The sequence below is a fragment of the Carcharodon carcharias genome, chromosome 6, assembly GCF_017639515.1.
Source record: "Carcharodon carcharias isolate sCarCar2 chromosome 6, sCarCar2.pri, whole genome shotgun sequence".
NCBI classification, from domain to species: Eukaryota; Metazoa; Chordata; class Chondrichthyes; order Lamniformes; family Lamnidae; genus Carcharodon; species Carcharodon carcharias.
In genome coordinates this window covers 146,903,814-146,918,308 of record NC_054472.1, presented here as the reverse complement: position 1 = coordinate 146,918,308, position 14,495 = coordinate 146,903,814, and the positions used below count along the sequence as shown (strand labels likewise).

At 45.2% G+C, this 14,495-nt stretch overlaps 1 protein-coding gene across 1 annotated transcript in view; it reads right to left on the bottom strand.

Moving 5' to 3' along the window:
- LOC121279363 (unconventional myosin-Id-like) overlaps positions 1-14,495 on the bottom strand; it is a 165,208-nt gene that overhangs the window by 19,115 nt on the left and 131,598 nt on the right. The window contains exons 20-21 of the mRNA XM_041190548.1: positions 10,864-10,977; positions 9,803-9,957 (exon numbers count right to left, since the gene is read on the bottom strand). Of these exons, the coding sequence (XP_041046482.1) occupies positions 9,803-9,957; positions 10,864-10,977 (269 nt within the window). The remainder of the gene's footprint in view (positions 1-9,802; positions 9,958-10,863; positions 10,978-14,495) is intronic.

Sequence of the window (14,495 nt, the reverse complement as noted above, 5' to 3'; positions counted from 1 at the left end):
TAACAATTGTCACTGCGCTTACAAAGGTAATTCATTGTGTGAAGTGCTCTGACTGGTTCTTCAGAAATGTGTTGCGATACTATTTTGCTGACATTGGTCTCTGATTTCTGAGGGAAATCTGCCCTCTTTCCCTTTTCAGGGCAAATGACTGTAGTTTCCATCCCTCCTGGCCCTCACAATGAGATTGAGGAATCCTGTGCAGTTATTTCTACCATCGAAGAGACAGAAGCTTTCAGTGTGTTTTTATTTCTGATTATTACAGTGAGGTTAAATGGGAGCTCCTACCTTCAGGCATGTCTAGGATGTTGTCTCACAGATTTGACATTTGTCTAGCCACGCTGAAAGTACAGCTCACGGCTGATTCAGAAGGACCATAAACTGCGACAAAAATAGGCACTTGCTGCTCACAGGCCCATTTAACCCTTAGACTGCCTGTGATTCACACAGTCCTGCACACTAGCTGCTGACTTACAATGAATCCTGGGATCAGCAGGGGTGACAACATCTGGATGGCTGGGTTTCCCGCCCTGCCACCCGAAGAGTCGGAGTGTTCACTGGCTAAGGGTGAGAATTCCCATCCCCATCTGTGAAGGAGTCCAGCCTTAGAGAGCTGCTGGCCAGTCGGATGGCCAGCAGCTCTATAATCCCAGCAGTGCCAGATTCAAACGGTGGCCATTGCTGGGACTACAGGCCGTCCCCAATGGAAAGGAGATTATGGAGGCTGGATTGAAGCTAAGTCCTGGCTATTGGCAGGTCCTGGCTAGCTGACCCCAGTGAGGGTGTTGGAGGGCTGGGTTTGAGAGGCCATGGTGGGAGGGGGGGGGGCGTGGGGGGGGATGGGGGGGTGGGTTAAAGGAGGCTATGACCTTAGCAGGTGCCTCCGATGGGCATAGGGAACCCCCAAAGGAGGTACCCACCCCTTAACCGATGCTAGCCGACCCAGTAAAAGCTACTGGGCTACCCGTTTGGCCTGAGCCTCACCTGTCACAGGTAAAATAGCGGCAGGGTCAGGATGTGGTACTAGGCTTGATGCTTCCACCACTCCCTGGAAAATGGGCCACAGGCTGGGGGTGGGCCAGAAAGTGGTGGCAGGCCACACGTTGCATTTTACGAGCAGCCCCCTACCTTTAAACCCATCTATCATGACTATTGCTCGGATAGAGGCTGTGAGTTCAACTTTTACCATGGCAAGTTGGGAAAATGAAATCATCAAGTCTGATGATTAGTGGGTGGGCACGAGATAAAATGACAGTGTGTTCAATATTAACAGCTCAGGGATATATCAGCAGGCCCTTGGAGGTGGGTTTGGAGGCGCGGGAGTGAGAAAAGTCAGAGAAAAATGCGTTGTGCCGGTTCCCCGATGTGTTTCCTCTTCCTTCTGATTTTACTAGAGATGACTCCTGTGCAGCTATGGCAATCTGCCCAGCAGTGGCAGGAAGCTAATTTACTTGTTTAATGTCAGTTGGCACCAGTTTTCCAATGGCAATGCAATTTTGATAGCATGGAGCATGTACGATGCTATGTCAGAACCTTGACTACTCAGAGGAGGTGGTTGCACAACAGGAGTTCATGGTGGCATGAAAATAAGGTGCAGTCTGACCTTTCAATCATGCAAGCAGTCATCCCGATGGCATCTGCAACCAAAGGCTTGCCACTGTAAAAGCAACTCCTGGAGATTGCTTTCAGAGACAGCGCTCAGGGTGCAGAGATGGCTGCCGGTTCCGTCAGTCTTTTCTCGCAGCCATTTTGTTCTGCGCTCCTTTGATGCTCTTGCCTGATAGTCCAACAGTTGTGAAGGCTGCCAGGTGGGAGCAGTGCAGCCCTGGCCAGGTGGGAGCAGTGCAGCCTTAGGTTGTTCTCCCCTTCCTCAACCCACCCATTGGTATTGGACGGTGAACCCAAAGGCAGCCTGCTAGTTGGTCGCCTTCCAGGAAACTGATTTGGACGGCTGCTCTGATGGCTGGGTTGTGGATCCATAAATGATCCCCATGGCCAAAAGTACTCAATGTCCAGGAACTTCAGCCCTGTGTATCCCTTCTTGGAGAGGCAGGATGCTACATTGTAATACAATATTTAACTTGTGCTCCCACAGTGCAAGTGGATTGCAACTTGCAGATTTAAATTAAGCTCCTGCCCTGTTTGCAGTGGTAGCCCTGGCCAGGTGGGAGCAGTGCAGCCCTGGCCAGGTGGGAGCAGTGCAGCCCTGGCCAGGTGGGAGCAGTGCAGCCCTGGCCAGGTGGGAGCAGTGCAGCCTTGGCCAGGTGGGAGCAGTGCAACCTTGGCCATGTGGGAGCAGTGCAGCCCTGGCCAGGTGGGAGCAGTGCAGCCCTGGCCAGGTGGGAGCAGTGCAGCCCTGGCCAGGTGGGAGCAGTGCAGCCCTGGCCAGGTGGGAGCAGTGCAACCTTGGCCAGGTGGGAGCAGTGCAGCCCTGGCCAGGTGGGAGCAGTGCAGCCCTGGCCAGGTGGGAGCAGTGCAACCCTGGCCAGGTGGGAGCAGTGCAGCCCTGGCCAGGTGGGAGCAGTGCAGCCCTGGCCAGGTGGGAACAGTGCAACCTTGGCCAGGTGGGAGCAGTGCAACCCTGGCCAGGTGGGAGCAGTGCAACCCTGGCCAGGTGGGAGCAGTGCAGCCCTGGCCAGGTGGGAGCAGTGCAGCCCTGGCCAGGTGGGAGCAGTGCAGCCCTGGCCATGTGGGAGCAGTGCAGCCCTGGCCAGGTGGGAGCAGTGCAGCCCTGGCCAGGTGGGAGCAGTGCAGCCCTGGCCAGGTGGGAGCAGTGCAACCTTGGCCAGGTGGGAGCAGTGCAGCCTTGGCCATGTGGGAGCAGTGCAGCCCTGGCCAGGTGGGAGTAGTGCAGCCTTGGCCAGGTGGGAGCAGTGCAGCCCTGGCCAGGTGGGAACAGTGCAACCTTGGCCAGGTGGGAGCAGTGCAGCCCTGGCCAGGTGGGAGCAGTGCAGCCCTGGCCAGGTGGGAGCAGTGCAGCCCTGGCCATGTGGGAGCAGTGCAGCCTTGGCCAGGTGGGAGCAGTGCAACCTTGGCCAGGTGGGAGCAGTGCAGCCCTGGCCAGGTGGGAGCAGTGCAACCTTGGCCAGGTGGGAGCAGTGCAGCCCTGGCCAGGTGGGAGCCGTGCAGCCCTGGCCAGGTGGGAGCAGTGCAGCCTTAGATTGTTCAGTAAATTTGGCTCATTTTAACCCCTCCCACTCAGCAAGCCCACCAGATTGGGGAAGGGGTTGTTAAAATCAAACCTTCTGGTTTCGTGATGGTTGCGGAAAATGTGGCAGCTGTAGTAGGGTGGGGGTGGGTAACTTCAGCTTCCCTGTTGGCGCCTATATGATGGGCTGAATAGCTTCTTTCTGTTATTCAATTAAATCCACTGTGAGCCCTGTGAAATTTCATCCATGTGAAATGTGCATAACTCTGCCAGTTTCAGATGATATAACAGCCAGTCTGAGAGTATACCAGTGCACCACAGATGCATGCCCAGTCTGGAGGTGGAATTTTACGGCCCCATCCTGACAGGGGTCCGGCCATAAAATGCGGCAAGCTATTCAAACATCCATTGACTTCAGTGGGACTGTAAAATCCCGCCGGTGTGAAATTCCACCCTTGGAACTCTTGCAAACTTTCTGTCCAGCAAAGGCTCATGTCCTGATCTGAATGTAATTCGCTGTGAGTGCAGTATTTGCCTTCTAGCCTCCCCCTGTCAGTCTCACTGCCTGGTTCTCCCTTCAAACAAATCCTTCTTGACTGAGATGTGATTTGGCTGCAGGAATTCTTATAACTGAAAGCAGTGCGCCATCATAAACAAATGTCGAGAGAATGAGGAGAGCCATTGACATGTTGAATCAAAATGTTCCAGCTTCCAGTTTACTAACCACTATCTGTGATCGCCATCCATAGACTTGACAGCCATTATGTTAATTCAAGCAATTTGTTTGTGCATTTAGAGTGACTGTGAAACGTACACCAAGACAGTGAATTGGGTTAGCTGTGGCTCATTGGTAGTTCTCATACCTCAGAGTCAAGGTAGTGTGGGTTCAAATCTCACCCCTGAAACTCAATGAATATTCTAGGCTGACACTTCAGTGCTGCCCTGTTGGAAGTTCTGTCTTTTGGACAACCAGAATAAGAGATTTTCCATCTATCTATGTACTGTTTGCAGGACCTTGATGTGTGCAAATTGGCTGCTGATTGATTGTGAAGCTGTTTGGGACTTTGAGATCATGAAAGGTGCTTTTTAAATTCAACTACAATAAATTTGCCTGGTTGCTTGAAGTCTAATAGAGAGTTATCTTTTTCCATCTGCGAACAGTAAGGAGATGATGTGGAAGCATGTGATCTAGTTCAGTCAACTGGAGACAGTTGTAGAGGTTCACTGTTCGATTCCCAAGTCACAAAACACTTGAAAGACACTGGACACACTTTATCCACGGCAAATGCAAGGTATATATTTGTACAGGTGGACTGTGATGGAGAATATACTTGGTGTTGCTATTGTGGGTAGCAAAGTTGAGTTTAATCCTGTCTTCAGTTGACATCCTTACCCAGACCCAACCATACCTCCGGGCTTTAATAATGATCAAAAGTGGAAATTGTAACTGAATATTTTCTCTAGAGACATTGAGACTAGTTTTAATGCTTCAAACCTGCAGGCTGGCTGAGATCAAGCTGATTTCACACAGGCTGAGGGGCACCTTTGGTATTCTGCTGCTGAGTTTTTATATAAAATTTTCATGGAGCTGAGTAGCATGAGCACAATCACCGAGCAGCCTGCATCAATCAATCAATAGTGGTTCCATAAAAATGTGATCACACATTAATTGTTGCTCCCCTGTTCGGGTGGTCAGAACTGTTGTCTAAACCCTGACAGAGTGTTCAACTGCTTGTTCTTTCCTATCTCCATCCCTGGCTTCCCCCACCTCTCCACAACCAGACTAGGCCCCTATTCAGTGTGTCATGGTGCAAAGGTTGCCCTGTGCAACAATGCCACCAGCAGGTGGCAGGCCCTCTCCAGCCCCTCCCACAATCTCTTAGAAGCTAGCCAGACGCGTGCTGACAGCTGCCTACAACAGATGGTGCTGGTCAAGTCCTTTATGCCCAGAACTGCAGGGGAGGGAAGGAGAAGAATAGGGTTAGGCCCCAAAGCAAGCCATCTGTCACCTGTCAGAGTTTGATTCCGAGGCAGAAAAACTATTTACACCACATTTCCCCTGGCTGTTCAATAATGGGATTACAGAGGGCCAATGATCAGATCAAATTCTATGTTCCTAACCCAAGTCATAGCATTCTGATCCAGGCCCATGGTTGTCAAACATGGAAGAGTCAAGTAGTGAGGCTTTCAAGAGCTTTGAACTCAACACAATGACTCAAATCATTCATTAAAATTAGCAAACCATGTCTGACACAGAACAGAAGCAAATGGTATCAAAGTCTTCTCTCCTCTATCCTTTTTCACTTTCATTTTGCCTCTGTAATTTGTTTTCCCCCTCTCTCTCACCACCACTACTATTGTGAGGTTTCTCAGTGAGAGAAAGTAAGACTCCTGCTGGAATCCCACAGCACAGTGACGCTTGAGTCCTGAGGTAGGAAGATAGAAAATAGGCTAGCCAGCTCGCTGGATTGTCCTAAAGTCTCCAGGAAACTTTAGGTTAATCCCGTGGAAAACCTGAGAGAAAAATGATCTGAGCACTTTCCCAGACTTCCAACAAACAGAAGGGCTGCAGTGCAGCATATTCATGCTACAATAAAGCCAAGCAATGTATAGAATGGATTCTGGAGCACAGGGAATTGCGGGTATTGTAGTGGCCATTATTAACCTATTGTCACAAGGATTGAAATGTCAAAGTAACTGATGGCACAGAAATAGAGCAGGTTGGTTGGATGCAGTGAAACCTCCAAGAATATGATTCAACCATGCTTGGGAACTATTTGGAATTTCAGAGTTCATATCTCACTGTTTTGTATTAAGTGAATGAAGGACAGAATGAGGAAGAGAAAAAGAAAGAGAGAGAGAGATCTGCTTCAGTCACAAAGCCACATCAAAGACTGTTAGATTATCACAGATCAGTCAAATCTCTTAATATTCCATGGCATTAGCTCCTGAACCGAGCTGACTTTAAATAATTGGAAAGTACATGCTTGAGGGGATAAACAGTCTGACATTGTGGCCTGAGAACAATCTACCCACACCAGCCTTCAGGAAAGGTTTACTGAACTGTTAAAATACAGTCTAAATATTGGGTATCTTTTCCTGATTTAGCAATTGATCTGACTATCAAATGAGAGTTTAATTTGGAAGACTGCATGGTGCAAGGTTACACAAACAATAGCCTTGAGCTCTGCCCTTTCTGATAGCAACTTGATAGGACATAAAGTTTTCATTTGTTGAAGTTGTATTCACTGCTCACAATGCGGTCTCCTCTACAGTGGGGAGGCCGAATGCAGATTGGATGATTGCTTTGCGGAATCGCTGTGCCTTGCTTTTTCATTAATATTTTAAACCAACAAGAGGTTTACAGGTTCCTCTCTCTTTCTTGGCAGTGCTCCATTGTATAATTCATTGTAGCGTAGAAGAACAAAGTGGGTCTATGAAGGTGCTGTAGGATGAAGGACACTGCTTTTTGGAAAGTAAACATACCAAGATGGAATGAAAGAAAGAAAAGCTTGCATTTATATAGCAACTTTCACAACCTCCGCCAATACAGTACAGCCAAAAAAGAATGTTTTAACATAAAAACAACAGGAATAGGAGCAAGAAATAGGATAAACGATTCCTTAAGCCTGATTCACCATTCAATATGATCATGACTGAGTTACCTCAACTCCACTTTCCCAATCTATCCCCATAGCCCTTGATTCCCTTAGTTTCAAAATATCAACCAAAGAGTCACAACCCTCTATGTGAACACATTTCTTCCCTTTTTAGTACTAAATGGCTCACCCTTTTTCCTAGGACAATGGCCCCTCATTCTAGACTCTAACCAGGGAAGATAACCTCTCAGCACCCACCCTGTCAAGCCTTCTAAAAATTTCACACATTGTAATGAGATTATCTCCCATTCTTATAAACTCCAGGGAATATAAGCACATTCTACATTAATCAGTCCCTGTAGAGTACCCTCTCATCCCAGATATTATCCAGTGAACCTTCACTGTAGTCCCTCCAAGGCCCCTCCTTTGGTAAGGAGACCAAAACTGCATAGATTACTCTAAGCATGCTTTCACTATATATTTACAGCAAGAATTCTTTAACCTTATACTCCAATCAATTCCACATTATTTCCCTAGCTAAGTGCTTGCTGCATGTTAACTTCCTGTGATTTGTATACAAGGACACCCAATTTTCCCTGATATTTTTTCTTTATTCTTTCATGGGATGTGGACATCGCTGGCAAGGTCATTTATTGGTCATCTACAATTGCCCTTGAACTGAGTTGCTTGCTCAGTCATTTCCAAGTCAATCACATTGCTGTGGGTCTGGAGTCACATGTAGGCCAGACTAGGTAAGGATGGCAGATTTCCTTCTCTAAAGGACTTTGGTGAACCAGATGGGCTTTTATGATAATTGACAATAGTTTCACCATTACTGAAACTAGTTTTCAATTCAAGGGTTAGTAATCCCACCATCTACCATGGTGGGATTTGTACCAGTATTCCCAGAACATTAGCTTGGGCCTCTAGATTACTAGCCCAGTGATACTACCGCTATACCACCATCTTCCCAGATATTCTGACATTTGTTCACCTCTTACCTTTTAAAAAATATTTCGTTTTTCCATTCTTCTTATCGAAGTGGAAAATTTCACATTTCCCCACAATATACTCTACCCAACATCTTCTTGCTCACTTAGTTAACCTATCTTTTGAAGTGTAAACACTGTTGAAATGTAGGGAATATGGCAGCCAATTTATCCATAGCAAGGTCCTACAAACAGCTAAGAGACACATAACCAGATAATATATTTTTGTACTGTTGGTTGAGGGATAAATATTAGCCAAGGCGCCAAGACTCCGCTATTCTGCTTTTGTGCTCAAGTCTCTGGAGCGGTACTTGAATGCAAAGGTGGGAGTGGGCCAGAGGTGGGAGTGCTACCAACTGAGCAATGGATGACACAGGTGGTTTAGCAACTAGATCTAAGCAAGGTCCTATCCTACTGACAAGCCACAGTGAAAAAAACAAATGAAGAAGCATAACACATGGGCGTTGGTTCTCATTACACAGGAACAGGAAAAAAAAGCCAACAAAAACACCCACAGAGCTGTCTGCCAACAGTCCCCTCACAGAAACAATCAAATAGTGTGGAAACAGCTCACAGCCTATCTGTTGCCATGGCACTTGGGATGCTGTCTACAGAAGAGGTCCTGATGGTCAAATTCATTCAGTTATTAATCCAGCTTCAAGTACTATCCATAGGATTAGTACAAATGGCAGACAACTGTGATCTTATTAAAGATGACTCACAAACAGATAAACCAGCCACATATCAGGTAATCAGTGTCAGCAGGGAGTTAGTCAAAGTTAATCTTGTCTATTTGAGGACGTCAATCAGTAATAGGGAACGGACCATTCTGCGTTTTTTTTCCATTCAGTATTGTATTAGTATCATACAATCCCAGGTCAGTAACGGAGTGGGTTCAGAATAAAACTCCCTCTATGCTGTCCTATCAAACACTTCTAGGTCATTTAGGCCCAGGTTAGATGTTGATTAAAGTTCTCCTGCACGGTCCCATCAATGTACCCCAGCTAACACTACCTTCTAGCTCTGGTACTGAAACAGGTTATCTGGTCTGGTTTTTGGAACTAAAGCGTATCTATTTGTAATTTATTTCTGTATCTCATGAAGTGGAGAATTCTTTACGGAAGTGGAATCCAATCAACAATTGCCCATCTCCTTCCTTTCAGAAATATTTTTAATCCTGGCAGTTTATATTAGAAGTTTATCCCACTATCCCACTATCATACCCAGATTCCTCATATATCCCCAGCTTCTCATATCTCATCTCTGCGGTCCCTATACCAGCCCAAACTTCCAAGTTTCATCTTCTGTTGTTCTGAATTTGGCAAAAGTTGGCCTTTCGAAACTCATCTTAAAGAGTGCTGCCTATTGCATCAGTGTGGCCATTACATTTCCCACAAGAGAAACCTTATGGTCTTTGAGTGCTATTGACTATTTAGTGTCAATGAGCATCAAATTATGAGTGGTTCTGCATCACAGATGCATATCATTCTTTCTGCAGGACCGTTACACAGGCAGTAGCAAACCACTGCTACGGGTTACCAGGACAGATGGCTGAGACCAGAGCACTGGACTCCTTTAAGAAATGGTTGATGTTGTCATGTGGAGAGAGTAGAGTTGGTCTATCAAATAAATGCCTCATTGACAGTCCAAGAGGCTTAATATCCTGGAAGGGGGAGATCAAATGGACGAATATCTTCTTCAATTGACACTATGTTGTAATATTGCAATCACAAAACTGTGGAACTCTTTAACTCCCTTGGTATAGCTTTTCTTCAACTTTAATATCACTTAGCCGCTACTTCTGTATTTACCTCATCTTCTGTCACCTTTTCAGTCTTGGAAGTATCTTACACTATGAGTTATGGCCCTGCCATGTAATTAAGCACTGCTAATTTCGCTGCTATGTTGACAGTTTTTGGGTGTTTCAGTATTCCAGCTGAATACGCAGCATGCAGACCAAACCAAGGTGGCTGTGCAGAAGCCCTGTATACTGATGGGCAGGTGAATTTCTGTATGGTCAGAATATGTTTACATTTACTTCACAATGTAGTGCTGTATGCATCACTTACTTGTTAAAGTGATTCGCCAAGACACCAACAACTTCTCCAATCCTATTATCATTCCCCTGCTGCATCTTGTCCAGGCAAACCACCAGGTCATCATTTGTCTTGGTGTGGAAGATGATCAATTGATCCTTGCCGTCGGTTACACTGACTCCAGTCACCTAAAAGAACAAATGGGGATGTCAGAACTTCCTCTAATTCATGTAGTGGGTGACCTCTGTGTCTAGGGTGTCCAAGCTAGAAACATTTCAGTACAACTTCACCCATTTGGATAGGACATTTCAGATAAAACTATCTATTTCAACTGGTGGATTGCTGATCCTCACAGGAGGCCACAGTGCTAACTGCATAATTCCCCAAGCTAGTCCTAAAAATGTGGAATTAAAAGGTTTCATGATGACCATGAAACCATTGCCAATTGTCGTAAAAACCCATCTGGGTCACTAATGTTCTTCAGGGAAGGAAATCTGCCATCTTTACCTGGTCTGGCCTACATGTGACTCCAGACCCACAGCAGTGTGGTTGACTCTTAAATGTCCTCTAAACAAGGGCAATTAGGGATGGGCAATAAATGCTGGCCTAGCCAGCTATGCCCACATCTCATGGACGAATAAAAAAATTTTTTTACTCATGTGAAGCATTTCAGTCAGCTGCTTGACCAGCCTCTGCAGTTGTGCAACACTGTGATATAAAAAACAAACATAGGAAAGAGGAGGCATATGTAAGCAGCATCACACCGAAAAGAGGCGGGCATGCTGCTTGCTCATGCTGCCTGAAGTCACAACAGGCAGGCTTTCATCGGGATCACCCAATTCACTCTGCATTCTCAACCACTGCCACTGACTCTGTGCAGTCAGTGCATGAGACCACTGGTGAGCATATCCAGAGTGTAATTGTGAAGATTGTGATCAGCAGACTTTCAGGCCTTCTCTCTTTATAGGGTTCCTGATGGTGATCTTCCATCTTTAAAGGGGGTGATTTTTTTTTCTATATCCCAGGGAGTACCAAGAAGCCCTGTCTCCAGCTGTTGCTCACATCTGTGCCATGATGTATGTCTGGATACTCACATAGCTGAGCGGTAGTGCCTTCATGCACTTGTAGCGTCTGGCTGGCTCCAATTTGTACAGGTTTTGGTCGGTAATGAGAATAGCTCGATCCTCACACTTGTTAAACCTATTGATCTAAATTGAGAAAGCAAAAAAATCAATGTTTCTGCCAATGGATCTATAAATATTCTGGACCAATAAGTAAACAAACAGATGTGCACAGGTTTTATAACATACATGCGCACAAATCACCACACTACTGTGATAGGGTTCAAATGCTCAAAGCTTCTTGGAGTCATTTTCACCAGCCACTCTGCCAAGCTTTGTGTCCTCCTATATACCACATGACATCTTTACTTTCCTGACATCCAGATAATTGAATTGAGACTCAGGAGTCAAACAGAGAGTTCTTGTCACTGAGGTCTGCTTTACTGGAACACATCGCACTTTGAGTTAAGTGGGTGAAGAAATAACTATGTTATTGCATAGTATAACCAATGGACACATTTATTGAACACTAAACAGGTAAATGTACAGCATTTGATACAAACGTTGAGGACTAAAAATTGATCCACACTGTAGTTTGGGCGCAAGGGTCACAATTTGTGCCCGTTAAGGTGGAGGTAGGCAGCATGCTGATTACCCATCTGGTTCATTAATGTCCTTTAGGAAGGGAAATCTGCTGTCCTTACCTAGTCTGGCCTACGTATGACTACAGACCCACCAATGTGGTTGACTCTTAAATGCCCTCAAGGGCAATTAGGGATGGGCAATAAATGCTGGCCTAGCCAGCGACGCCCGCATCCCAAGAAAGGATAAATTCTTAAAAATTTGTGCTGCCACCTCTTTTACCTAATTATAGTGTTGAGCTAAGTGACTGACGTGATGTCACCTGCCTCTGCACTCAGCAGGGAGCCAAGCAGCGTGTACTGATAGCATGCCGTAGATCCAGCCAGCTTTCTGTTCTTAAAGCCAGTCTGTCCCTTTTGAAGGGAAGCTGTACTGAATTACAAGAGGCTGCTCATTAGTATTGCTACAATCATAAAGAAGGAAAATAGAACATCAGGACAAAGCAGTTTCCACCGTCATTGATGCAGTGGAGTACGGCCTCCTTACTAAATAAGCAAACAATTTAGGCATTGGAAGGGGAAATCTGCCATTGCTTGCCCCAATTCTGCCAACTAGCTGCACCATATGCAACCCTATCAGGAGCATGCCATTGCAATGAAAATTAGGGACCTTGGTTTTTTGAGGCCAACAGTGGAGTTTCTGGGAAAGTGCAATCCTTGAATGTGCTTTCGCCTTTGATCAATTTTTAGCCCCAGCATGTTTGTAGTACTTACAAACTTTACAAAGACCTCGCAAAATGCCAAAAGCAATATAATAATCACTGCAAATCACCATGTTGTATTATGGCACACAGTGATGTCTCAATGATGAGATCTGGATAGAGGATTGGATAACTAATAGAAGATAGAGAGTTGGGATAAGGGGGGTATTTTCAGGACGGCAACCTGTAACTAGTGGAGTGCCACAGGGATCATTGCTGGAGCCACAATTATTTACAATATATATTAATGAATTAGATGAGGGAAGTGAATGTACTGTCGCCTAGTTTGCAGATGACACAAAAATAGCTGGGTAGGCAAGTGGTGAGGATGATGCAAAGAATCTACAGAGGGATATAGACAGGTTAAGTAAGTGAGCAAAAGCTTGGCAGGTGGAATATAATGTGGGAAATATGAGGTTATGCACTTTGGCAGGAAGGTTAGAAAAGCTGAATATTATTTAAATGGAGAAAGACTGCAGAAAGCTACAGCACAGAGGGATTTGGGGATCCTCGTGCATGAATCACAAAAAGCTAGCGTAAAAATTCAGCAGGTAATCAGAAAGGCAATGGAATATTGGCCTTTATTTCTAAGGGAATGGAGTATAAAAAAGGGAAGTCTTGCTAAAACTATACAAGGCACTAGTTAGACCACACCTAGAAAACTGTGAACAGTTTTGGTCCACTTTTCTAAGGAAAAATATACTGGCTTTGGAGGTAGTCCAGAGAAGGTTCACTAAGTTGATCTCAGGTATGGAGGGATTTTCTTCTGGTGAGAGGTTGAATCAGTTGGGCCTGTACTCATTGGAATTTAAAAGAATGAGAGGCAACCTTATTGAAACATTTAACCCTTTCTCTGAGGTCTTTTGTTGCCCTTGGTGCTTTATTGGGAGTTACCTTCTTTCTGAGGTCACTTGTTGCCCTTATCCTCTCTCTGGGGTCTCTGCTGACTTTCTTTCCATGGTCTTTTTTCTTGTAGTTGCTGCTTTAAATGTCATTGATCCTTTAAGACTGTCTGTGCAGTAACCATTTTTTCACTCGGGGTGTCTGCAGCCTGTTTGTTTTCTTGATAATTTTAAGACCCTTGTTGCTGGGGAGATTTTTGGCTGCTGAAATTTGGGGAAAGAAGCTTTGCGGGTGTTATATTTTGCAACAAATGTATCAATCCAGGTACAGAGTGTTCCAGCTTTTGTATTGTACTGCACTGGGCTTGCAGCTTGGCTATCCCTTAGTTTGGGACAAAATCTGCTCTCCTTATTTTAAAATGAGAATGTTTGAAACTAATTCCTTTCAATTTAGACTGATTTTAAAACTAAGATTTCAGCATTTCCAAATGCTTGGAAGCATTGTGCTCACAATCTGTGTTGCAACTTTGCAGGAACTTTTAGAACAGCAGCAATTTGTTCCTCTGTAAGGAGGCTAGAACCTGACTGAAAAGTGTTCACTTTCTCTTAAATTCTGCAGGCTTTTTCCTTTTTTAATTATGCTCTGCAGGCTTCTCTCTTTACTCCACAGGTAAATTTTTATTTAACTTGTTTTTTTAATTTCAGTGCAGCATGGCCACCAAAGCTGCAATCTGCTGAGCCTCTGAGAATTCCATCTATTCCATAATGTAAGTACAGCTTCCTTTTTGCAATTTTGCTCACCATCTTGTGAACTGTCTGGGTCCTTTGACTCTGTGTCACTCTGGGTCTTATCATTTGCTCACCCTACTTGTGATTCTGAGCAGTCTTGTTTTGCTCTGCATTGCTCAGGGGTCTTGTACTTTTTGTAGCTATGCTCACCCCTCTTTGTGATATGAGCAGGTGTATTCACTTTACATCACTCAGAGGTCTCGCGATGGACTTCCACTCATTCTAATGGATTCCTCAACTTCCAAGACTGTAGTGGAGCTTCTTCAAGTTTTCTTCTTAGGTTCGCATCTCTCTGCTTTGGCTTTAGCTCCTTTTAGTTTCTCATATCTTGGGATACTATTCTGGGTTCATTGTTTAAAATGCCACCTTTCATATCCCACTGCTGCCACCATGTTGTATTATCACCGCTGATCACTATGTTGTATTATGGTACACAGTGATGTCTCAACAATGAGACCTTGAGACTTGTACGTTTAAACATGAACCATTTATTGTTAATCTTTAACTATTTACAGATCGCAGGTTACTGTCATGCATGGTGCTGTTCCATGCAGGTAGGCTGCCTCAAGAGTGCTCTCTGTGGAATGTTCTTTAGTCTAATACCATGTGACTCTATACATCACACCGTGGGCAGTCCAAAATTAACCCTTGCTCAGCTGAGCACCTTTACATTACAATAGCATGCAGGCACA